The sequence below is a fragment of the Equus quagga genome, chromosome 13 (assembly GCF_021613505.1).
Source record: "Equus quagga isolate Etosha38 chromosome 13, UCLA_HA_Equagga_1.0, whole genome shotgun sequence".
Lineage (NCBI taxonomy): Eukaryota > Metazoa > Chordata > Mammalia > Perissodactyla > Equidae > Equus > Equus quagga.
Window position 1 is genome coordinate 15,117,881 of NC_060279.1, and position 26,082 is coordinate 15,143,962.

Genomic DNA, 26,082 nt, shown 5'->3' on the forward strand with positions numbered 1-26,082 from the left:
TATCAAAAGAATATGTCAAATAGTTAGGTTTCATGGCAAGCCACCTAAAGTCCATTTAACTACTATTTCATCTACCTCATAGAATTAAAAAACACATTTATGGGAGTAGCTCAGAAATCTAACTATTTAATAGGTACATTCAATAAACATTTCAATTCATATATTTATCAAGCAACTGGCAATCAGATACAAAAACAGTATTCCAGTAAAAAGTCAATAAAACATTATTTATTGAATGAATGAAAACACAAAGAGTAAGACAATACCTACACAAATATAAACAAATGCCACTAATTCCTCACACTAAGGAATGTATACTTGGGGCTCTGGGGGCACACAAAGACCTGTAAAGGGGTATGCAGGTACGGAAAATTTTAAGAGAATCAATTTCAGCTCAACTTCTAAATAAATGCATTCTTTCTCAAACTGATCTACCTGAAAACACTCCTGTGGTAAATATTTCACCCCCATTCTCCTTTTCAACATCCCCTCTGCACAACCACTCTCCTCCTTTACAAAAGCAAGGCACACAGCACTCCCCCTACTGTGGTCTATTTCCTGGAAGTATAACCACAAGACTTCACTAACATTTAGTGAATGATTATTAATTAAACCTGTTACTCTTTTGCTTAAAAGTACTGTTTAACTAACATCCTAGGAAAAGTTTGGGGAAAAAATTAACCCCAGGTTGCACTGCCCCAAGATATAAAATATTCCATGGTACCAAATAAAGGGAGAATTTTGGTGAAAAATTGGCGTTGGGAAGTCTCTCATAACATAGGTCAGATGACAAAAAACGTGAAATAAACAAAACAAAAAACAAACTTGATACTGAACTCTCATTCTAACAAAAAATAATTATTTTTAAAAGCCTTATCCATCTCATTAAGGCACATTTCCAATAAAATTTTACTTATGTTTAATAATTATTTAACAAAATTTATAATGTATGTTGATCAACTGTATAGAAATAATAATTACAATGACAACTCAAATGAGAAAAAATTTAATGCTTAAAGCTTCTGGGTCAACAAAAATTAAAATTTTTAAAATTCCAACTTATATACATAGTTTTGTTACAGAGAAGTATGATAGTGTGAAAAGACTACACACAAACATATTACTTAAGATAAAATGTGGGAGAAATAGAATAAAAGGAGAAAAAGGAATGATACAAAATTTCTGTTAAAGATTTTGTTCATATATTTTTCAATCAAGATCAGAATTTTATTTATTTCAATTAAACTTTTTATTCCAAGACAATTGAAGATTCACATGCAGTAGCAAGAAATAATACAGAGAGTTCTTGTGAAACATTTGCTCAGTTTCCCTCAATGATAACATCTTCATGTATTCCAGTGGATACATCTAAAAAAGTGATCTGTTTATTTTAAAATTTCAATACTTACAAAATGCCAGAAATTACACCCTTTGCTGTGATTTAAACTTTTAAATAAAAATTTTAGATGCCATCTTAAAAATGTAAAAGGGAACATAGTCTTCCAAAATTCTCTTAGGGACTACAACAGCAAAAAGTGTTTTTCTGACTATCACTGTTATAACCCAGTATTAAAGCAGAGACCCAGAGCAAGGAGTGGACTACTCAGCTGAGGATGATCAGAGAAGGCATTCCAGAAGAGTTAACATTACAACCTAGCCTTGAAGGATAAACTGACTGCCCAGTGAGGCAACTGAAGGACTCTGAAGAACAGAAAGAAAAGGAAAAGCATTAACAAAAAGGTGTTCAGGGGAACTACGAGCAATAGGTTATGGCAGGGTGTTGGGAGACAAGGGGTAAGCCGAACACAGACCACAGCGCCTTGGCACACCGCATATAACGTAAGTCACAGGTTATTTGGGGAACAAAATAGTTATCCACCTTCCAAACCTGGAGTAAAGGGAAACAAAACTGCCCTTTTAAAGCTAAACAAACTGAATAAGCTACTAATGAGAGAAAAAAAGAATGTCTCCTAGATAGACTGGAAGAGCTACTTGACTCAGACACCAACCTAACACATCCGAAAAAACAAAAACAAAACAGAGACAAGTATCAGTAGCAAGAGGTATGGTTATCAACAAAGCACGAGGGGATGGAAGAGTCAGCGAAGCCAACTTTGAACACCGACCAAAAGAAACAGTCTGAGGCAAAAAAGCCTTCTGAGGTATTTCTCTGCTGGGAGACAGTTTGTTCAAGGTTCATTAGGACCTTGGGTAAAGCAACTCTCAAAACAATTCTCCTTCTCTTGCTTTATTTACATGTGCACAAATGGTCATCCATTAATTTGTCCTTCTGGGTTCCTCCACGCTCGGACCAAGGGTCCCAGGGTACTTAAGCACTTGGATCACTGCAAAGATAGAGCCCCCTCGGTAAATAAACAAACTTGCTAGCTCACGCCTCAGTGCCAGGTAAATTTTATTATTGCTGCTCTGTCTCTGAGGGTCTGCTCATCTATGTGCCTTTGTCTAAATCTTTGAGGCTGAAGAATGACCTTGATCTATGGTAAATTCACCAAAGACGTCATTCTGTGAAGCTCCTTAGGAGCCAGTCTTTCCAGGATGAAAGCCTGCACGCTCCTTAGAAAATTCAGTAGTACTGCTGGTGAATATTATTTCTTCGTATGAATTAAAGTTCCTAATTTATTTGTTAGATATATGGACAGATGTTGTCAGTCTGGAAGGTAAAGGTTGCTATCTGTCCAAATATAATGTTAAGAAATGATGTCATCTCACTCTCACTTGACTATGATTTCCAACATTCTGCAATGTATGCCAAATACAAAGCCCAGAGTCTAATGCTGATTCTTTTTTACATAATCTTTACATAGAGACATATTAAAAAATCTTTATTTTATATTATTTCTATATATAATCTTTGTATAACTTTTTTTTTGGAAGAAGATTAGCCCTGAGCTAACTGCTGCCAACCTTCCTCTTTTTGCTGAGCAAGCCTGGCCCTGAGCTAACATTGTGCCCATCTTCCTCTACTTTATATGTGGGACGCCTACCACAGCATGGAGTGCCAAGTGGTGCCCTGTCCACACCCGGGATCTGAACCGGCGAACCCCGGGCCGCTGAGAAGTGGAACGTATGAACTTCACCGCTGCGCCACCAGGCTGGCCCCTGTATAATTTTTAATATGATTAAACCATCAATATTTTAGAAGTTGAGATAAAATGTCTACATAGAAATTAAGATACTCTCTGTATTTAAAAAAAAAGTACGTTTTAATTCACAAATATAAAAATATTATACAGGTATATTTTAATTTTACTTACAGCTTCTTCTCTCCCTGAAAGAATGAATCTTTTCTTACACAGGGGATGTTAATGAAGCAGGTGTAAGCCTTATCTGGCAGCAGCAAAATAGGTAGTCCACTCCTAAAGCAAGGATTAAATAGTAGTCATAGCTGTCATATTTAGAACATTAAAAATCCTCACGTTGGGGCTGGCCTGGTGGCATAGTGGTTAACTTCAAGTGCTCCGCTTCAGCAGCCTGGGGTTTGAAGATTCAGATTCTGGGTGCAGACCTGGCACTGCTCGCCAAGCCATGCTGTGGCGGCATCCCACATACAACAGAGAAAGACTGGGACAGATGTTAGCTCAGCAACAATCTTCCTTAAGCAAAAAGAGGAGGACTGGCAACAGATGTTAGCTCAGGGCCAGCCTTTCTCAAAAAAAAACCCCAAAAAACAAAAAACCCACTTTTAATATCTAATTTGAATTTTAGATGTTAATGTCACCTAGTAGAAACAGTTTTCGAATCTCAATCTTACCACAGACCATAAATGAGTCGACACTACGATCCTCAGGTAAAATCTTACGGACAGCACCTCCTTTCTGAAGCACCTTGGTCCTACACCCTGAAGGAGGCAAAACTCTGCTTGGGCAGGAGCCATGCTCAAGAAGCCCAGCTTCAGATCAAAGCACTTCAGAAAGTGCTTTTTTGTTGATTGTTGTGTTGTTCTTAAAATAATTCTTGAAATCCTAGGTGACAAACAGACATTTCAAAATTGTTTACTAACTTGCCATATATCATTGATCCTAAAACACAAATTTTTTCCTATTCTGACACCTCTGATGAATCATAATCTGTAGTATCTCACAGTTAATTAGCGGCGTGTTTTTTTTCTTAACAGTATTTAAATAATGGTGTTCTAAAACTAATGCTGTTTTAGAGTTGACAAAGTAGCAATGTAGGTTCAAAATACACAGTGCCAAGTGGACAAGGCGATGCATGAAAGAATTCACACACAGCGCATGGCAGTCCTCCCGCTCAGAGCGCTACTATAGCTGCGGTGGTTTCAGTTACAGGAAATAAGCAGTTCCTTTTCCCACTTCCTATTATGTGGTAATGGCAACATCTTCTTGCCCCAAATAGTAAAATTTTTAGACTGAGTTCTCTATACAGTACATTTACTTCTAGACCAGAAAATTCTTAAAAGCCTCAAAAAAAAGTTTTATGTATTATCTTTTTTATGTTGATATGGGTCCCTTCAAATGAAACCACTTACATTTTAACATATTTTTCTCACATTTTTTTCAAGTAAGCAATGACAAAGGAAGATCAATGTCCCAGGTATTTCTTGTAGATAACTTGTTATAAAAGAAAAGTTATTTAGCCATGATTTATAAAGATACCAGTTACTAAAAATGCATTTTTACCTCTTAAGACCTGCTAAACTCTAAAAGAGTTGACTGAAAATTTCTGACACTTTAAATGCCTATAAGAAAAAACAGTTCAATTCTGATCAATCCCTGGAAAACCGGTGGCCACATCAGACAAATCTATAGAATCCCTCGGCTAACAGGCTCCACAGAGCTGAGTTACATTCTCAACCATTAAGGTAAGTCCAAAATCAATAAAAACAATTAATCCAAAGGAAACATCATCATCAGTATATCGACAAATGGAAGACTAGTCTCTAATTTTACCAGTGAAGCACATTTTAAAAAAACACTAAATGGAAATGAGATTTAATTAAAAAATTTAAACTGAAGATACTCACTATGTTAATATAACTACTATCAAATTCAATTTCATTAATTGGAGATTACAGTGATTCCTCAAACATCTCAGGAGCAGTACAGTACAGTAATTAAAGCAGAGTTACTAACCATCTGACCTTGGGCAAGTAACCTAACCTCTCTGACTCTCAGTTTTCTCATCTGTAAAATAGGGATGTTAATAACACATATATCTCACAGGATCATTCTGAAGAGGAAGTGAAATAACATATATAACACATGGTGTATGGTTACTAGCATATAATAAAGAGGCCAATAAATGTTAGCTGACATTATTACTACCTGACCATTTTAGCATATGTTGTAAGCTGGAGTCATTTCTCATACCTTTATATAACACTATCAACCAATTCGTCTAACAAACATTAATTAAACCTCCAAGGAAATAAAAATAAGCCAATGTGGTTAGAACAGAGTGAAAAGGCAGGCAAGGAAATTGGCATTAGATGAGATGGTGAAGTGAGGGGATCTGTAAGGCGTGTTAAGGATTTTTAAATTTTATCCTAAGTGCTATGGGAAATCATTAAAGGGCTTTAAGGAGAAGAGTGATATGATGAGATGTGAGTTATAAATCTGGGAAAGAGACAGCAAAGGAAGTGAGGAACGCAGTTCTTAAACCAGTCTGTAGTGTCCCAGCCAAGAGATAATGATTGTTTAGATGGGCGACGGTAATGTAAGAAACATGAGCGTGGCGCTAACGAAAAGGAGATGAATTTGGATTACTCTGGAACATGAAGAACCAGGATTTCTGCTATGTTAGGGGATGAGAGAGAGGGAAGACCAATACGACATATAGACCTACGAAAAACATACTTTACACAAAATACTGTTAGAAATACTTACCTAACATATATATAAAATTTTATATCGGGTAAAATTTTAAAAATAAAACCATGTAATTAATGTAATAATGCCTTTCTCACACAGAATTCAAACTTCAATAAACACCATTTATTAATATGTACAATGCAATCAGCAAAGTCCTCATAAACTGAAAATCAATGAAATGAACCAAAATTGCTTGTGTTCAGTGCTGAGAGAATAGCTGATAAAAAGTAAATGAGAATTACATAATGCTAACATCTATGCTAACATTTTAAAAATATCTTTCTTTAAATATATCTATAAAGCATTTTAAAAGAGGAAAATACTTATTTATATTATTTTTAATACATATACCACCTTTAATGGATATAATACACCCATATCTACATACATCTTAACACGTGCACGCACACATACACATGCTCAACTTTGTAACACCGCCTAGCATTTCACAGGTACTACAAACAGATAAGGATATAAGAATGAGAGAAGGAAAAGACTAGAGAGAGGGTAGACACAAAAGAGAGAACAAAGTGGGGGAAAGGAAGAGGGGGAAGAAAAGGAGAGAGGAAGAGAAGAAGATGGTTTTGGTTGACAAACGACCTCTTGGTCAGAAAGGGCTGCTGATCTGCAAACAGGTGGCTCTGCCTGTATGCTTGGTTGGCATCATGACACGGAGCACACAGGAGCTAAATAAAGCATGTAAGAAAAGGGTGGATATGAGAGCCAGGAGACTCTTACAACCGTTACTGTTTATGTCAAGACCTGCTTGTCCCAAGGGACCCATTTTCACATAATCTATAATTATCTCTTTGCTTTAATCGCCTTGTCATTCCTGAGGCTCTCCTGGGCACTGGAAGAGGAAAAGCTCATTAACTAAACCTTTTCTCCTCTCTCCAGCCACCCATGGCTTTTAATTGCTTGGTGTGTTATTATCTAGGAGTGCAACTGGGATCATTTTCATAAGAAAGGGAGGTAGAGAGGAGGAAGGGAGCCATGATTCCCTGAGGTATGAAACACAGACAAACCTTTGCTTTCTCAATTATTTATGCCAGCTGAGGTTTTACAGGCTGAATAAATCCATAACTCAAGTTCATTCTGAGCAGTCAGATTCTCAAGGGGGAGCTGCCCACTTGCCTAGACACACTTGTGTAGTCCTCAAAGAATAACCAGAATGTAACAGGACATATGTCATCCAATTTATCACCTATCACCAAAGTGTTAACACAATGTTGATCATAAGCAATCTAGTGAACTAGGGAAGGATTTCACACTACCACCAGCCAAACAGATGGAGGGAAGCAGGATAACCTTTTGGTGCTAAGGGCAGTGGTGTCAACAGGACAGTAGTGTCCCAGAATGACTTAGCCTACTGAAAGTATAAGAATCCAAATACTCAATTTTTAAAATAAAAAATATGTATAACACATACTCCTAAAGTTTCAGAGTCTTAAACAGATTTGTTGAAAACAGTTGCTATCTAACAATGTAAAGCTTGGAGTAAATAAATAAATGGAATTTAATATCATGGGATTTTATAAATCTCTTACAATAAAACAATATATGTTGTAGCTTTTTCTCCAGTCGTACTTTTCAGGAAAATCTCAGAGTACAATTTATGTGCAAGTGACAGGCTTTTATGCTTTTATTCCAGTTCATCTTTTTACCAAAAACACAAAATTAAAGCATAAAATAATCACTTACATTCTTCCATTTTATAATCAGGACTAGAGAGCAGCCAATGAAAAAATATTTCTAAAACATTTTCCAAGTCCATTATTGTCTAAAAATTTTAACTTTATAAGTCAATGATGAAAGCATCTCTTTAAAATTCTACAGGCTTTTGTGTCTGACCACAGCAGTGACCTCTGGTATTTTCTGCCAAAACAGTTCATTTGTCTCACAGAACAACTAATCAATTCTAGAGCCCATCAATCATTTTAGTTGTATCCTGGTCTGGTCTTGCTTAGAGAAGGTCCAGATGGCTGCCTGTGTAAGTGGGATTAATAAAATTCTGATAGATTACATAGCATCAAACTATAAAATATAACAGGGACGATCAAATCTTATTGCAGTGTGGGATGGATACCATACATGCTTCATTTATTATATTTTTAATTTTTGCCCTAATTTCTCAATTTATGAGCCAATCTCTAGATAAAACCTTCTCAGTATACAAGTCACCAAAAGCGATTTCTTGTTAAGTGAGTCAGTATATGGAGTGCAGAACCATTTGACTCTTTGCAAAGCCTTATACTTATTAACCCAAGCTTTTTCTGTCCATCAGCAGAATAAATGAAACACAACTGATGTCAAGCCTAGAGTAACTGTCCATGAGTTACAAGATTTGTTATTCTCTTGCTTCTATAGTTCCAAACACAGACCTAATAGCATTGACTCTCCTTTCCCTGTTTTCCATTTTCTTCTGTGAAAGCAAACAGTCTGTACCTTATTCTATAACCACACTGACATGTGATTTTGCCCCCTAACATCAGCCCGTGCCCTGGTCTCTGCTGTGGGGACTCTATGCTAAGTAACAACACTAATAAAGCTAACAGTTACACAGTAACTTATTTTGTGCCAGACACTGTTCTAGAATGCCTGTGTGTATGTATTCATATGAGCCACATAAGTGCCATATGAGAAAGGTACTATAATTACTCCCATTTTACAGATAAGTAACTTGTCCAAGGTCACAGAACTAATAAGTGGTGAAACCAGCATGCGAATTCCGGCAGTTTAGCTTCACAATTTTTTGTACTTATTTAGCCTCACACTGTATCCCTTCCATTATACTACAGAACAATTAACTAGCTTCAGAATGAGAAATTGGTGTCAGGGCTCTGGAATATTAACAGAGATCTGTACCTATGACATTATATTGTCACTTTCTGTGACAGAGTGGAAACAAAGGTCAGACCAAAACAGGCAGGGAGCAAGCTCAGAACTGGCCCCAGTGGCCCTTGGCTCAAGAACATTTACAATAAAACTAAAATGGGCCCTTAACTCATCGCCTACAATGCAAATTAGTCAGGAAAGCTGCCACAACAACGGAGCCCAAACCTTATGGGTTTATTGGATACTGATTTTCCTGATCTTTAAAAATGTGAAAAAAAAATTAGAGGTTTATACATTAAAGTATCCAAAACAGACCTTCAAAATACATTTTTTATGTTCTTTTTAAAAACGATGGTTCTACAGAAGAAAACTTCTCCTTTCATCCAGGTTTACCATTTGATGTTTCTAAAACTCCAAAACCTACTGTCACTTTCACCTCAACTGAACAAAATTCCGCCAAGAAACTGCAATTAACCTCAATTAAGGCACAACTTTCTCTTGGAAAAATAAAACACTGGATACTGTATTACACCAAAGTACACACAAAATCTGATTGTATAAATTTCAACAAATGGCCTGTTATCACTGTTGCAAACTGCATTTTTATGCTTAAGAAAGCACAGGGACTCCATCTGGGCCTTTCCTGGAATAATCCAATGTTTCAGCACAGAATAATTTTTATTTACACTGGGATTCTGTTCAATTACATACGAATTCTCTAACATAAGAAAATGACTAGTTGCTGTGATTTCTGATCTACTGTAGTGGGAGCAAAATTACTGTTCATAATAGTTAGAGGGCTTTCAGTGGCTCTCTCACATTCTTGTTTCTTACTGTTCCATAACTTAACGATATGTTCCAGAATACAGACTTAGATCATATCATAAGAAGACTAATACTTAGATGACTTAATGAACTCAGGCCAAGACTAACCAGTGTGCCCACAGCAGAGGTTCACATTGCATTTGATTAACTGATAATGCTCGTTAAACCTGCATAAGGATGCCAAAATACTAAGAACAGACCATTTTCAAAAGTAAAGAAGTTGAGAAGCACAAATATCCACAATATCTTGTCTGATAGATTCATAATAAATGTGTGTTGAGTTGAATTAAAATCTCTATGAAAATAAGCTATATTATTTTGTTATTGTTTCTCACAATCAAAATTCTAAATATTGATTTAAATCCAAGAGTCATTTCTTCAGGAGTTGGGTAGAGGATAAGCAGATACGTTAACTCTTTCAATGCAGTTCAACCCTATCTTAGGAATACCTCCAATTACCCAGCTGTCCACTCTCGCTTCAGCTGGGGCACACATGATGTGCTTTCTGTTCTGAGAACTACTGCCAGCAGTCACGTCACTGGACATTCCAAAAGAAACTATATTCAGCATGTCATTTTGAAAAATACTAGAGTCTGAGTATCCTTAAAGAAATCAGCACACAAAATAAAGAACATTACTATGTACTGATAAGTGATTGATATTGTTAGAAAGTTAAGTAAAGTGATTTTAAAAAAGCAAAGTCAAGGGGCCAACGCAGTGGTGTAGCAGTTAAGTTGGCGTGCTCCACTTTGGTGGCTGAGGGTTTGCAGGTTTGGATCCCAGGTGCAGACCTATGTAACGCTTATCAAGGTATGCTGTGGCAGGCACCCCACATATAAAATAGAGGAAGATGGGCACAGCTGTTAGCTCAGGGCCAATCTCCCTCAGGAAAAAAAAAAAAAAAAAAGGATTGGTGGTGGATGTTAGCTCAGGGCTAATCTTCCTAAAAAAAAAAAAAAGGCAAAGTCAAGGAACTATCTGAATTTATTTATCTCACTAGGAAAGGAAAGTAGCCTATACATACTTTTTAATTGTTTAGGAAAAGAGGTGAGGATGGGAATATCACAGGAAAACCAAACCAGCAGCTCTCTGCTGTGATAGGGCCACCATCTAACTCCATGTGAGCAACACTCACTAACTATCGGCTCCTGGAGTGAAGCAGCCATGGACACTTCTCGAGTTCTGGGTACTTTTACTGGATACCTACTAAGCTCTGGGAAGTTCTTCAGATACTGAGAATACAGAGCTGGAAAAAACTGATGTTTGGCCTCCAAAAACTAAAAGTTTAGTGAAAAGAATAACGTTTTGGTTTTTTTACAATGATAATTCAACATGGTATGACGTGATAAATGCTATAACAAAAGCGTAAACAAAGGACCACGGGAAAACAGAAGGAATGACTAACCTCTCCTCCTATCATGTAGAAAAACTACCCTAAAGGTTTACTGACCTGATTTGAACATTTAATAAACTTTGATTAGGAGGGTTAAGGTTCTAAGATGCCATTTTTTAGAAGACTCTAAAGACAAAATATACAATTAAGAACCCCCAAAATACCTCTTAATATATAAGGATTGAGGGGAAGGAGGGTTACATTCAAAATATTTTTTAAACTATGCTTCCTCAAAATTGAGTGGGCTCCTCAGAGTTCTCAGGGTCCCTACAAGTGATCAGGGTGGCAAATGTACTCCAGGCCAGTAGCAGCCCTAAAAGGTACCTTTTTTTCTCCTCAAATCTCCATCAGCCTTCCCCTATCCCACCCCAAATAAACATTTAATCTAAGTAAAAATGGTGTGCTTGCTATGCAAATAGATTCAAGACAGGACCCTCAGTATTAACTGACTGGTCATTAACTGGAAACTATGAGTGTTTAGTTTTTGCTTCATAGCGGTATCAATAACTTTCCTCCTAGAACGATGCTGTAAGCTCTTATCACCACTTCTTTATATGGTAGATAATGTCAGCAAACTCTTCTGCAAGAGTGGAGCATACATTTTTGGTACAATTTCCTCTGCACTCTATGAAAATAGATATTTCCCCCGCAATATATTTAGGTGAACCCAATTTTCCCCTTGAAAATTAGAGCCTATTTATTTCATGTTAATAAGTAAAGTTTAGATAACTCAAAAAGAATAAGAGCAAGAGAGATTCCTATTTCTTGTTTTTGTAAAGCAACAATCTTAGGAAAATGTGTACATGACTTTAAAGCAAGACAGAATCCTTTTCCTGACGTCCACAAACACAGTGCTGAAAGAAAAAGATGACCCTAGAAATTTTATACATAACATACAAAATTTAAGACCTTTGTTAAACAATACAAAATAACCTTTAATAAACTTTTAATCATGGTTAAAAAACCCCATATAACATAAAATTTACCATCTTCATCCCTTCCAAGTGTGAGGTTCAGTAGTGTGAAGTACATTCGCCATTGTTGTGCGACAGAGCTCTAGACCTTTTTCATCTTGCAAAACTGAAACTCTATACCCGTTAAATAACAACGCTCCATTTCCCACTCCTTCCAGATCCTGCTAACCACCATTCTACTTTCTATTTCTATGAGTCTGACTACTCTTGATACCTCATCTAAGTAGAATCAGAGAGTATTTATCATCTTGTGACTGGCTTATTTCACCTAGCACAATGTCCTCAAGGTTCATCCATGTTCTAGCATGTGTCAGAATTTCCTTCCTTTTTAAGACTGCATACTATTCCGTTATATGTACACACCACATTTTGTCTATCCATTCATCTGCTGAGGGATACTGGGTGACTTCCACCTCTTGGCTACTATGAATAATGCTGCTATGCACATGGGTGTGCAAATGTGCCTTTGACATTCTGCTTTTAATTCTTCTGGATATAGAGCCCAAAATAAAAGTCTTCAAAAGAAATAATATTGTTTTGAGGAAAACTAACAACAACAACAACAAAAATCCACAGCTTTAGATTATCTGAGACACAAAACCTTGCCCCACCAACTACTTATGTGGGGGGAAAGTTACTATCTGGCACTGATCCAGACACTTAGTGATTTTAAAGATTATACACCTAAAAAATTCTTTCCTGACATTCATTATCCTACTAGAGATACTACCCAATCAGCTCCATCTTAAGTAAAAGTTCTTCACAAGTGGAAGTTTTCAGGACTAAAAAAATATACACACATACACATATATATACACATATACATGTATGTTTACATCCCTATTATCGAAGATCAGAACAGAAATTACCTGATGATTTCTTCGTGATACAGAGAACTAACAACTGGCCCACCAAAACCAGTATTTGCTGCTTTTCCTTTCTTCTCTGGTGACTGTGGGGAAAAAAAGAAAGGGTGGAAAAAAGGCATATGGATTAAAGCAGTGTGTATTTAAACCAGTTAAAAAATACTACTTTGCTAAGGAATAATAAATAGTTGACCGTCCACCATTTCTCCAAGGCTCCAGTAACAATTTCAAGACGGCATCAGACAGGCAAGAGGACTCTCAGGTCAACACAGCAGTGGAATGAGTACCCATGAGCAAGCTGAGCTCACTCCACCGCTGCCTTCTGGGGCCAGCTAACAGCCATTTCCCTACTGATTATAAGATGTTAACCATGTTCATTGTGGAAAATACGGATGTTCAATACGGAAAAATGAAAATAAAATGTGAAATATAAATACCAGACATGAGTGTGATCAGGAATATCATACCTAGATTAATAAAATTAAAGTTCCCAAATCAGAAAGAAACTAAACCATAATAAAACTTCAAATTCAACCATAAAGAAATTATTTTTAGGTGACAATAAGGAAGGAGAAAAGATGGAGAGGAGAAAGGAAAGGAAGTTGAGATCTAAAATAAAAGAAAAAAGAAGCAAACTGTATGGAAACACCCTCCAAAATCAAGTATTCAATAGGCCTTGGCCCTCCTTGTTCTCAAAAAAGCACAAGGTTAAGATTAAATTTAGAAATAAGAGTCTTCCAAAACACGTAATGTGAAAACAGCGAACTCTGATGTTGTTATCACTTGAAAGGATCAAACTGGAACCTCTGCAAAAGCCCACATCTCCTGCAATACAGACAGTTTTTAGGCCAGGACACCTTGCAAAAACCAAACTTCTCACTCTAAACATAAATATTATCTTAGAATCAAGATTAAATATTTTTATTGCTTAATTTGACTGCAAAAAGACTAATTTCACTTCAAAAAAAAAATACAGGCAATCCCCATACACATGGGTTTTTTTCTGTACTTGAAAGAAGGGATTTTATTTGTTGTTGTTGTTGTGCTTTTCCTTTTAGTCTGTGAAACGCTGGGTTAAGGAAAAAGATCTGGAGGCAGCGTATTTCATCAGTTCCTAATACCATCGGGAGAACTTAACTTTGAAGAAATGGTGAAAATTTTTGAGATGAATCAAGTCAGTTATCAATTTATGACAGAAACTAAGATACAATATCATAAACAACAACTACCGTCATGATTAAATGACAAAGTTTATAAAGTACACTAATCTCACACTGGCAAATAAGAAGCACTAAGTAAACGCCAGCTGCCTCTATTCTCTGAGGACCATTCTTAGAGAACAAGAGCAAAGAATTTTGGAGATGGAGAACGCTTGTCTTTATACCAAAAAAGCACAATCCAAGGGAGAACTTCTTTTATTTAATCCAATTATATTCTAAATAAATATTTCATTAGAGTGATAAAGTTGAAACACACTTGATGCTCAAGAGATGCTTGCTAAATGAATAATAAAACTGGAAATGAGAAAACTAGATACCAAAGGAAAAAGAAAGAGACAAAATCAAGTACAGAGTGTTGAGCACAGCTTCCTGAAAAAGAATTGACTCCAAGAAGATAACACAGAGAAAATCCAGGTAACCTTGGGGTTGGCAATGACTTTTTAGATACAACACCAAAAGCACAATCCATCAAAGCAAAATTGATGCTAGTCTTCATTAAAATTAAAAATGTCTGCTCCGTGAAAGATACTGTTAAGAGAATGAAATGACAAACCAAAAACTGGGAGAAAATCTTTGCAAAGTACATATATAATAAAGGATTGGTATGCAAAACATAGTTGAAAAGACTCCTAAAACTCAACAACAACAAAACAATAGAAAATTACAGGCCAATATCTCTGATGAACATAGAACAACAATCCTCAACAAAAATATTAGCAAACCAAATTCAATAAAACATTAAAAGGACCATATAGCATGATCAAGTGGAATTTATTCCAGGGATGCAAGAATGGTCCAACATCTGTAAATCAATCAATATGATACACCCCACTAACAAAATGAAACAGAAAAATCATATGATCATCTCAAGAGATGGAGAAAAAAGCATTTGACAAAATTCAACATCCATTCATGATAAACTCTCAACAAAGTGGATACAGAAGGAACATGCCTCAACATAGTAAAGGCCACGTGTGAAAAGCCCACAGCTAACATCACACTCAATGGTGAAAAGCTGAAAGCTTTACCTCTAAGATCAGGAACAAGACAAGGATGCTCATTCTTGCCACATTTACTCAGCATAGTATTGGAGGTCCTGGCCAGAGCGATTAAGCAAGAAAAAGAAATAAAAGGGATCCAAACTGGAAAGGAAGAAGTAAAACTGTCACTGTTTGCAGATGATATGATACCAAATATAGAAAACCCTAAAGACTCTACCAAAAGACTGTTAGAACTAATTAACAAATTCAGTAAAGTTGCAGGACACAAAATAATATACAACAGTCTGTTGCATCTCTATACACTAATAACAAACCATTAGAAAGAGAAATTAAGAAAACAGTCCCATTTACAATTGAATCAAAAAGAATAAAACACCTAGAAATAAATTTAACCAAGAAGGTGAAAGACGTGTACACTGAAAACTATGACACCGATGAAAGAAATTGAAGATGACACAAACGGAAAAATACGCTGTCCTCATAGATTGGAAGAATACTGTTAAAATGCCCACATACCCAAAGCAATCTACAGATTCTATGCAATCCCTATCAAAATTCCAATGGCATTTTTCACAGAAATAGAACAAATAATCCTAAAATTTGTATGGAACCACCAAAAAACATTGAGTAACCAAAGCAATCTTAAGAAAGCACAAAGCTGGAAGCATCACACTTCCTGATTTCAAACTTTACTACAAAGTTATAATAACCCAAACTGTATGACATTGGCATAAAAATAGACATATAGATCAATGGAACAAAATAGAGAGCCCAGAAGTAAACCCACACATATGGTCAATTAATTTATGACAAAGGAGACAAGAACATACAATGGGGAAAGGACAGTCTCTGAGAAAAATGGTATTGGGAAAACTAGACAGCAACATGGAAAAAAATAAAACTGGATGACTATTTTACGTCATAGAACAAAATTAACGCAAAATGAATTAAAGACTTAAACATAAGACCTGAAAACATAAAACTCCTAAAAGAAAACACAGGCATAAGTTCCTTAAACATTGGTCTTGGTGATGAGTTTTTGGATCTGACACCAAAACCCAAGGCAACAAAAGCAAAAATAAATAAGTGGGCTTCTGCACAGCAATGGAAACCATCAACAAAATGCAAAGGCAACCTACCTAATGAGAGAGAATATTTTCAAATTATTTATCTGATAAGAGACTAACATCCAAAATATATAAAGAACTCACACAATTCAATAGAAAAAAAATCCAATTAAAAAATGGGCAGAGGATCTGAATAGACACTTCCCAAAGAAGACACACAGGTGGCCAAAAGATACATGAAAAAGTGCTCACCACGACTAATCATCAGGGAAATGCAAATCAAACCCACAACAAGATATCACCTCACACCTCGTAGAATGGCTAAAATCCAAAACACTGACAACACCAAATGCTGGTGAGAATGTGGAGCAACAGGAACTCTCATTCACTGCTGGAGGGAATGCAAGATGGAACTGCCACTTTGGAAGACAGTTTGGCAGTTCTTACAAAACTAAATACACTCTTACCATATAACCCAGCAATCATGCTCCTATGTATTTACCCAAATGAGTTGAAAGCTTATGTCCACAAAACATGAATGTTTACAGTAGTTTTTTCATAACTGACAAAACCTAGAGGCAACCAAGATGTCCTTCAATACGTGAATAAACAAACTGTGATACATCTATATGAAGAATATTATTCAGGAATAGAAAGCCATGAACTACTCTAGATTAATGAAGAAAAAAAGAGAGTAAACTCAACTAAAATCAGAAATGTAAGAGGAGACTTTATGACCAATGCCACAGAAATAGAAACTATAAGAGACTACTACGAACAATTAATTATATGCCAACAAATTGGATAACCTAGAAGAAGCAGATAAATTCCTAGAAACATATAACCTACCATGACTAAATTATGAATAAATAAAAAATCTGAAAAGACTTTCAACGAGTAAGGAGACTGAATCAGAAATCAAAAATCTTCCAACAAAGAAAAGCCCAGGACGAGATGACTTCACTGGAGAATTCTACCAAACATTTAAAGAAGACTTAACACCAATCCTTCTCAAACTCTTCCAAAAACATTAAGAGGAGGGAGCCTTGAACCTCATTTTATGAGGCCAGCATTACTCTGATACCAAAGCTAGACAAAGAAACTGGAAGAAAACTACAGAGCACTATCTGAGGAGTACTGATACAAAAATCCTCAACTAAATACTAGCAAACTGGACGCAACAGCACGTTCCAAGGATTCTACACCATGACCAAGTGGGATTTATTCTGCACACATAAGGATGGCGTGATTCAGCAGATGAAAACCAGTGTCAACACACCACACTGACAAAATAAAGAACAAAAAACTGCAGGATCATCGCTACTGATACAGAAAAAATATCTGACAAAATTCCACACTCTTTCATGATAAAAACGCCCAAAAAACTAGGAACCGAAGGAAATTACTTCAACATAATAAATGCCCAAGGTGAAAATCCCACAGCTAACGTCATATTTGATGGTGAAAAACTGAAAGCTTTTCCTCTAAGATCTGGGAACAATGCAAAGATGCCCACTCTTAACACTTTTATTCAACACAGTATTGGAAGTCCTAGCCAAAGCAATTAGGCAAAAAAATAAATAAATAGATAAAAGATATCCAAACTGTAAAGGAAGAAGTAAAATTATCTCTGTGCATAGACAACATGATCTTACATGTAGAAAACCTAAAGATACACACACACACACACACACACACACGCAAAACTGTTAGAATAAACAAATCCAGCAAAGCTGCAGGATACAAAATTAACACACCCAAATCATGTCATGTCTGAGGGAGACAGAAAACAAGTTTTCTAAGATTAAAAAGTGATCAGTACTATGGAAAAAAATTAATGTGGGGAAGAGGGTTATAATTTTAAATAAGATGGTCAAGCAGGGCCACACTGAGAAGGTTATTTGAATAAAGACTTAAAGGAAGTAAAGAAGTGAGTGTTCCAGATATCTGTGGGAGATTGTTCCAGATATAGATAACAGCCAGTACAAAGGCCCTGTGGTGAGAGTATGCTCAGAATATTAGAGAACGTATGTGTTCATATTCTTTGCTGGAGGGTAATTAATATATTTTAGGGGCCAAGACTAGAGGCAAGAACACAAGTTTGTTCATGAGACAATCATAGTTTCTATCAGTGTTACTTACTGAACCTGTTAATGTGAAACAGGCAAATTACAAGAGATACCTGTGGTCTGCTTGGCAATTATCTGCTGTGAAAATACATACTAGTAATTAGAAGTTATATGGTATTTTGGAAAGGAATGAGTATAGTTCTTTTTATTTTTTAATTAATTAATAGCCTTTATTTTTTAGAGTAGTTTTAGGTTTACAAAAAAATGAGTGGAAAGTACAGAAAGTTCCTATACACTCTCTTCCCTCCAATTTTCCCCTATTATTAACATCTTGCACATTAGTGTTGTACATTAAAATTGATGAGTGAATATTAATACATTGCTCTCAATTAAAGTCCATAGTTTACATTAGGATTCACTCTTTGTGTTGTATAAAAGGTTTTGACAAATGTAGAATGACATGCAGCCACCATTACAGTATCATTTAGAACAGTTTCACTGCCCTAAAAGTCTCGTGCTTCACCTCTTCATCCCTTCCCTCCCTCTGAAGCTCTGGCAAATGCTTATTTTTTTACTCTCTCCAGAGTTTTATCTTTTCTAGACTATCACAGATATTCCATATATTCTATACACTATCATAGATATTCAAAACACTTTCATCGCCCCAAAAGAAATCCCTGAACCCATTAAAGCAGTCACTCCCTAGCCCCTTCTCCCTCAAACCATGGCAGCCACCAATCTGCTTTCTGTCTCCACGGATTCACCCATTCTGGATATTTCATATAAATGCAATCATACAATATGTGGCCTTTTGTGTCTGGCTTCTTTCACTTAGCACGTTTTTGAGGTTCATCTACATTACAGCACGTATCAGCACGTCACTTCTTTTTATGGTTGAGTAATATTCTATTGTTTTTATATATTCTATTTTGTTTCTCCATTCATCCATTGAAAGACATTTGAATTTTTGTATTTTTTGGCTATTACGTTGCTATGAACATTTGTGTATAGATATTTGAGTACCTGTTTTCAAATTCTTTTGGGTATATACCTAGGAGTAGAATTGCTAGGTCATACGGTAATTCTATGTTTAACGTTTTTAGGAACTACCAAACTATTTCCCACAGCAGCTGCATCATTTTACATTCCCACTAGCAATGTAAGATGGTTCCAATTTCTCCACATCCTTGCCGACACTTGTTAATATTTGCCTTTTTTATTAAGGCCCTCTTAATGTATGTGAAGTGGTATCTCATTGTGGTTTTGATTTGCATTTCCCTAATAACTAATATTCCAAGCGGTTGTGGGCTATTTTCTTTGGAGAAATGTCTATTCAAGTCCTTTGCCCATTTATTAGTTATCTTTTGTAGTTAAGTTGTAAAAACTATTTATATATTCTGGATACTATATCTTTATCAGATACATGATTTGAAAATATTTTCTTCCATTCTGTTGGATGTTTTTTCACTTTCTTGATAGTGTTTTTAAAGCAGGAAAGTTTTCAATATTGATGAAGTCCTATTTATCTTTCTTTTCTTTGGTTGCTTGTGTTTCTGCTGTTACACCTCAGAATCCATGGCCAAATTCAAAATCCTTAAGATATATCCCTATGTTTACTTCCAAAGAGTTTTATAGTTTTAACTCATATTATTTAGGTTATTGATCCCTTTTGAGTTAACTTTTGTATATAGTGTGTTTTTGCATGTGTATACCCAGTTCTCCCATCATTTGTTTAAGTGACTATTTTCCCCCCATTGAATGGTCTTGGCACCCTCACTGAAAATCAATTGACCATAAATGTGAGGGTTTACTTCTAGACTCAATTCTATTCTATTGGTCTATGTGTCTATACTTATGCAGGTCCCACAGTTTTAATTACTGAAGCTTTACAGTAAGTTGAAATTCCAAGTGTGAATCCTCCAAGTTTGTTCTTTTTTAATATTGTTTTGACTATTTGGGGCTCTTTGAAAGTCCATATGAACTTAAAGATTGGCTTTTTCATTTCTGCAAAAATGGCAATAGGTCACTTTGGGTAGTACTGCCATCTCAACAGTACAAAATCTCCCAATCTATGAACATGGAATGTTTTTCCATTTATTTAGGTATTATTTTGTTTCAGCAATGGTTTAAAGTTTTCAGTGTAAAATCTTTCACCTCCTTGTTAAAATTATTTCCTGGTATTTTATTCTTTTGAATGCCATTGTAAATGGAACTGTTTATTCTTAGTTTCCATTTTGAGGTGTTTATTGCTGGTGTATAGAAACACAACTGAGTTTTGCATGTTGCTCTCGTGTTGTGCAACTTTGCCGTATTAACTCTCATAATTTTTTTGTGAATTCTCTAGATTTTCTACGTATAGGATCATGTTATCTGTCAACAGAGATAGTTTTACTTCTTCCTTTCTGACATGGATGCTATTTACTTTTTTCCTATCTAATTGCTATGGCTAGAATTTATAGTACAATGGTGAACAGCAGTGGTAAAATCAAGCATCCTTGTCTTATTCCTGATCTTAAGGGAAAAGCTTTCCTTTTTTCTTAGATTTTATTTTTCCTTCTTCTCCTCAAAACCCCCCAGTACACAGTTGTATGTTTTAGTTGTGGGTCCTTCTAGTTGTGGCATGTGGGACGCCACCTCAGCATGGCCTGATGGGTGGTGCTGGGTCCTTGCCCAGGATCCAAACCAGCGAAACCCCGGGCCGCCAAAGCAGAGCACGCGAACTTAACCACTTGGCCACGGGGCTGGCCCCTGGAAAAGCTTTCTGTCTTTCACCACTGAGTGTAATGTTACCTGTGTTTTTTCATTAACGTCCATTATCATGGTAAGTAAATTTCAACTTCATTTTTAAAAGCTGTCTTAACTGGTATAGAATTATAAGTTGATAGTTTTTTCCTTTTGATGTTGCCCCACTGATTTCAGACTTCTGAAAAGAAGTCTGCTGAAGTTCTTACCTTTTTCCCTTTGAATCATGTTTTTTGTCTGAATGCTTTTAAGAGTTTCTTTTTTCCATTGTTTTTCAACAATTTGATTATGATGTGTCTTAATATGGTTTTCTTTACATTTCTTCTGCTTGAGGTTCATTAAGCTTCTTGGATCTATAGGCTTAGGGCAGTGATTCTCAACAAGAGAGATTTTTCTGCCCCCCATCTTCCCCAAGGATATCTGGCAATGTCTGGGGCAATTTTTGGTTGTCACAAGTGTGTGGTCCTATTGGCATGTGGTGAGTAGAGACTAGAGTTGCTGCTAAACATCCTATAATGCACAGGACAGCCCTCCACAACAGAGAATTACCCAGCTCCAAATATCAAGGGTAAACAGGCTGAAAAATTTGATTTATAGTTTTCACCAAATGTTTAAAATTTCAGCTATCATTTACTAATATTTTTTTCTGTCTTCTTCTCTTTTGCTTTTTTTCTTCTTTCTGTGACTCCAATTATATATATGCTACATTGCTTGACATTTTCCCATAGCTCACTGGGGCTCCATTCATTTTTTGTGCAGTCTTTTTATGCTCTGTGCTTCATTTTCATTAGCTTCACTTGCTGCATTTCAAGTTCACTAATATTTTCTCACGCAATGTCTGATCCATTATTAATCCTATCCAATGTACTTTACATTTCAGATATTATTTTCTTCCATCTCTAGGAGTTCCATTTGGGTCTTTTTCTATCTTCCATTTCTCTTTCCATTATGTTCATGTTTTTCTCTACTTTCCTGAATATATAAAATATAATAGCTGTCTTCATCTCTATTATTTCTGCATCTGTTTCCATTGACAAGCCTTTCTCCTGGTTAAGGTCAGATTTTCCTGCTATTTTTGCAAGCTTGAAAGACTTGTAAGCCAGGCATTGTAAATTTTACACTGTGCTGGATTTTGTTGTGTTCCTTTAAATTACGTTCGACTTTGTTTTGGCATGAATTCAGTTATCTGGAATCAATTTGATCCTTTTGAAACACACTTTTAAGCTTTGTTAAGGCAGGAGCAGAGCAGCCTTTAATCTAGAGCTCAATTTAGCCTCACTACTGAAGTGAAACCCTTCTGAGGCCTCTACTGTATGCTCCATATATTACATTTTCTTTCCACTCTGACTAGTAGGAAACGAAATATTCTCAGTCCTGTGTCAGCTCCAGGAATTATTTGGCCTACTGTTTTCTTCCCTTTCTTTCCCCCAGCCTCTTAGTTCCCTCTGACACACACACAGATTAGTATTCAGCCAAAGAGACCCCCCTCAGATCTCTGGAACTCTCTCTCTCTATGCAGGAACATCCTCTCTAGTACTTGGCCCTGCATTTTCTGGCTCAAATCAGCAAGACAGCCAGGCTCTCTGGGCTGCACCATAGTCTGGAAATTGCTTTCAGGCAATTAGCTGAGGCAACTGTAGGGCTCATTTGGTTTGTTTCCCTTCTCTCCTAGTTTTACACTACTCTTAGTGCAATGTCTGAAAATCACTGTTTCATCTATCATATCTGGTTTTCTTCCTGTTTTAGACAAAAGAGTAAATCTCATCCCTGTTACTCCACCATGCAGAAGTCCCACAAATGTTAATTTAAAAACCAGTATAATATTCCATGAAGTAATGTACCATAATTTACTGAACATTATCTGGCAGTTGTCTATTTAGGTTATTTTCACTTTCTCACCATAAACAAAGATATGATGAATATCTTTGCACATGAAGCATAATATAGACTCAATTAAAATCTTTAGGGAAAAAAATTGACTCCATAATTTGATTATAGTGTATTCTAAATATATTTCTTCTTCCTGGGATTAATTCCTGTTTCAGAAGTAACTGCACAAAGCATGCCAGAATGCGAGTGACATCTTTTTTGGGGGGAAGGGGGGAGATTAGACCTTAAGCAGAAGTAATATTTTAAAAATAATCTGCCATTATCAGATTGAATTCAGAAGAAAGCTGCCAAAGATGCATTAGTTTTCCTCTCCATCCACTTCATCTACAAGAAGGGGTAAACTTTGGCTACTTTACCCTCTTGATCTCCAGTCCAATGAAATGTTTCTCATAGAGGCTTAAGAAGTTTATTCCATTTCTCCCTACTCAAAATCCATTAAGCTATTTTTATGTTGCATCAGCAGTTAAAGAAAGAGACTCCAATTTGGCAGCCAATAGGATAAAATTTGCCAATTCTTATATTGCCTCAGACTATATTATTTGAGACACTGAAATGTTCCTTCACTCAAAGGGAAAGGATAAGTTGTTGGCTGAATCTTTATCACCTGAGTCAGATTCCACCTTACTCAGTTGCAGGGTTAAGATTTAAAACCTTGTCAAACTTTCTTTTCCATCTGAAAAATAACTATTTCAAAGATTATCAGGCTAACATATGCAAGGAGGGGGCTTCTTGTTTCCACATACTACTGTTTTTGGCTTCTGTTTTATTGGGTTTTTTTGCTTAACGTGTTTATAGGTCTAGCTGTAGGACTTCTGGTAAATTAACCTCTCTGCCTCAGTTTTCTTATTTGTAAAAATAGGAATAATAGTACTTATCTCATATGGGTGTTTTAGGATTTAAAATATATATGTAAAACAGAACAGGGCCCAACACAAAGTGGACACTATGTACGTTAGCTGATATAATAATAATAATAATTAGCCAAAATATAGCCATTTCTCCAAAGTGAAAGTGTCTCAGCAATACAGATACAAGATGTTTTTATGTGGGGATTTACAATATTGGCCCATGAGTCTCTATCTAATAGCTTTAAAGTTCTAATTCTCCTTATAAAACAACAAACCCCAAAACCAACCAACCAAAAAACTTAATTCTGTCAATAAGAAAAAAGGTGGGGCTGGCCCTGTGGCCAAGTGGTTAAGTTCACACAGTCTCCTTCAAAGGCCTAGAGTTCACTAGGTCGGATCCTGGGTGTGGACCTACACACCACTCATCAAGCCGTGTTGTGGTGGCGTCCCACATAGAAGAGCTAGAATGACCTACAACTAGGATATATGACTATGCACTGGGGTTTTGAGGAGAAAAAAAAAAGAGAAAGGTTGGCAACAGATGTTAGCTCAGAGCCAATCTTCCTTACCAAAAAGCATACCTTAAAAAAAAAAGAAAAGAGGAAAGGAAACTAGGACTTAAGGAGTGTCTTCCAGGTGCTTTGCACTTTATATATATTATCTAATTCCAACTTCGAAACAATTCTATAAAGTTGGCATTTTTACTGTATTTCATTTAATCTAGTAGATCATCAATTATAAGAAGTACCATTGTTTTCTGTAATGCTAAGAAAGAAAAAACACAGCGAATTAAATATAAAACACCATCAATTTTAAGACACATCAAGATTTTTATTTTATTTATTTATTTTTTTGGTGAGGAAGATTGGCCCTGAGCTAACATTTGTTGCCAATCTTCCTCTTTTTACTCAAGGAAGATTCTTGTTGAGCTAACATCTTCCTTTATTTTATGTGGGATGCCGCCACAGCATGGCTCAACAAGCAGTGCTAGGTCCACACCAGGGATGTGAACCTGCAAACCCCAGGCCATGAAAGTGGATCATGTGAACTTAACCATTATGCCACTGGGCCAGCCCCTAGAATTTTTAAAATATTAAAAACTGAATACTTGTCTGCCTTATATTTGATGACTATATCTCCATTTTATAGATTAGAAAACTGAAGATAAGAGAAGTGAAGTACCCAATGCCACACAGTAAGTGACAAAATTGAGATTCAAACCAAGATCTTCTGATATCTAAAGCTGTGCTTTTTCTATTAAATTGTTACTGCTCCAAGCTACTTTAGAAACCATTATTACATATTTACAATATTCTGAATTAAAATTTTGTTCCATTTCTTGTGCACATTTTTTACAATTTTTAAGTGAAGTACTTCATTAGTTCAAGAGGAAATTTTAAAATTAAAATAAACATAGAACTCTTTTTTCAGGCTGACTTATTATGATAAATTATGTACAATTTAATCAATTAGTCTAATACTATAATTCTAAGCCTTTAAAAAAGAACACTTAAAATAATCCTTTAAAAATATTCATTGTAGTTTTTTTCCTGAAACATGAAGAGTTATTCATTTCCACATACAAAAGAAAGAATATTAATCTCATCTCACCTATTATCTGTCATTAAGAACATTAACAAAAACCTTACCATGAAGATATCGTTGGTTGCTATTTATAACAGTAACAATTACAAAATTTCTCAAGAAAAGTAAACTCCATAAATCTATGTTTTTTAACCTTAGTTTCTCTTAAAATTACAAACATACAGCACAGTTAAAAAAAAAATCATCTCCTAAAATCTTAACAAGGGACATTTAGTAAGGATGTCAATTATTAAAAATATTACATAAGTGCTTAAATTACTATCAGAAAATAATTTTTAGACAAAAAGAAAGCAGAAGTAATATATGCAAGTAGATATTTTATCCAAACCTCCAAATTTCAGCATTTCCTAATATTCTTTGTATATATACACTAGCTAAAAAAGTGATGCAGTTTTTTACAAGATGAAAGAACTGAAGAACTTTTCTTTTTTTTACCAAATACTTTAATCTGCATCGCTAAAATATATGAGAGAGAATTTTTTCAGATAATTAATATGGTCAATAAAACTCATAGAATCATAGACCCCTTATAATCCACTAAGTAAATTTTATCACTCTATACAACAAGACAAGACAAAAAGTGGTAAACTGCTCTTTTACCACTCTATAACGGAATTTAAGAATAAACACATTAATTTATCTTCTTATTTTCCCAGCTATTGTCAGTAGTCTTGGTTCTAGGGTACTTTAAAAGTAAGGTACAAAAGATTATCCCTTGTACATTTTCCCAGCTTCCATTGTACAACACGTAAGGCACTTTGTGAAGTATTTTTACTTGAGTTAACGCTATTTTCAAATGGCTCTCATGGACAGCTACCTTCAGGTTATTATGACTAACTTTCTACAAATGTAACAATGATCAAGATTTAAATGTTCTTGGGAAAATTATTCTGAA

General features: G+C 35.6%; 1 protein-coding gene across 1 annotated transcript in view; it reads right to left on the minus strand.

Annotated features, from left to right (window-relative positions):
- ACBD6 (acyl-CoA binding domain containing 6) overlaps positions 1 to 26,082 on the minus strand; it is a 179,689-nt gene that overhangs the window by 112,855 nt on the left and 40,752 nt on the right. The window contains exon 4 of the mRNA XM_046684208.1: positions 12,749 to 12,831. Coding sequence (XP_046540164.1) covers positions 12,749 to 12,831 — 83 coding nt within the window. The remainder of the gene's footprint in view (positions 1 to 12,748; positions 12,832 to 26,082) is intronic.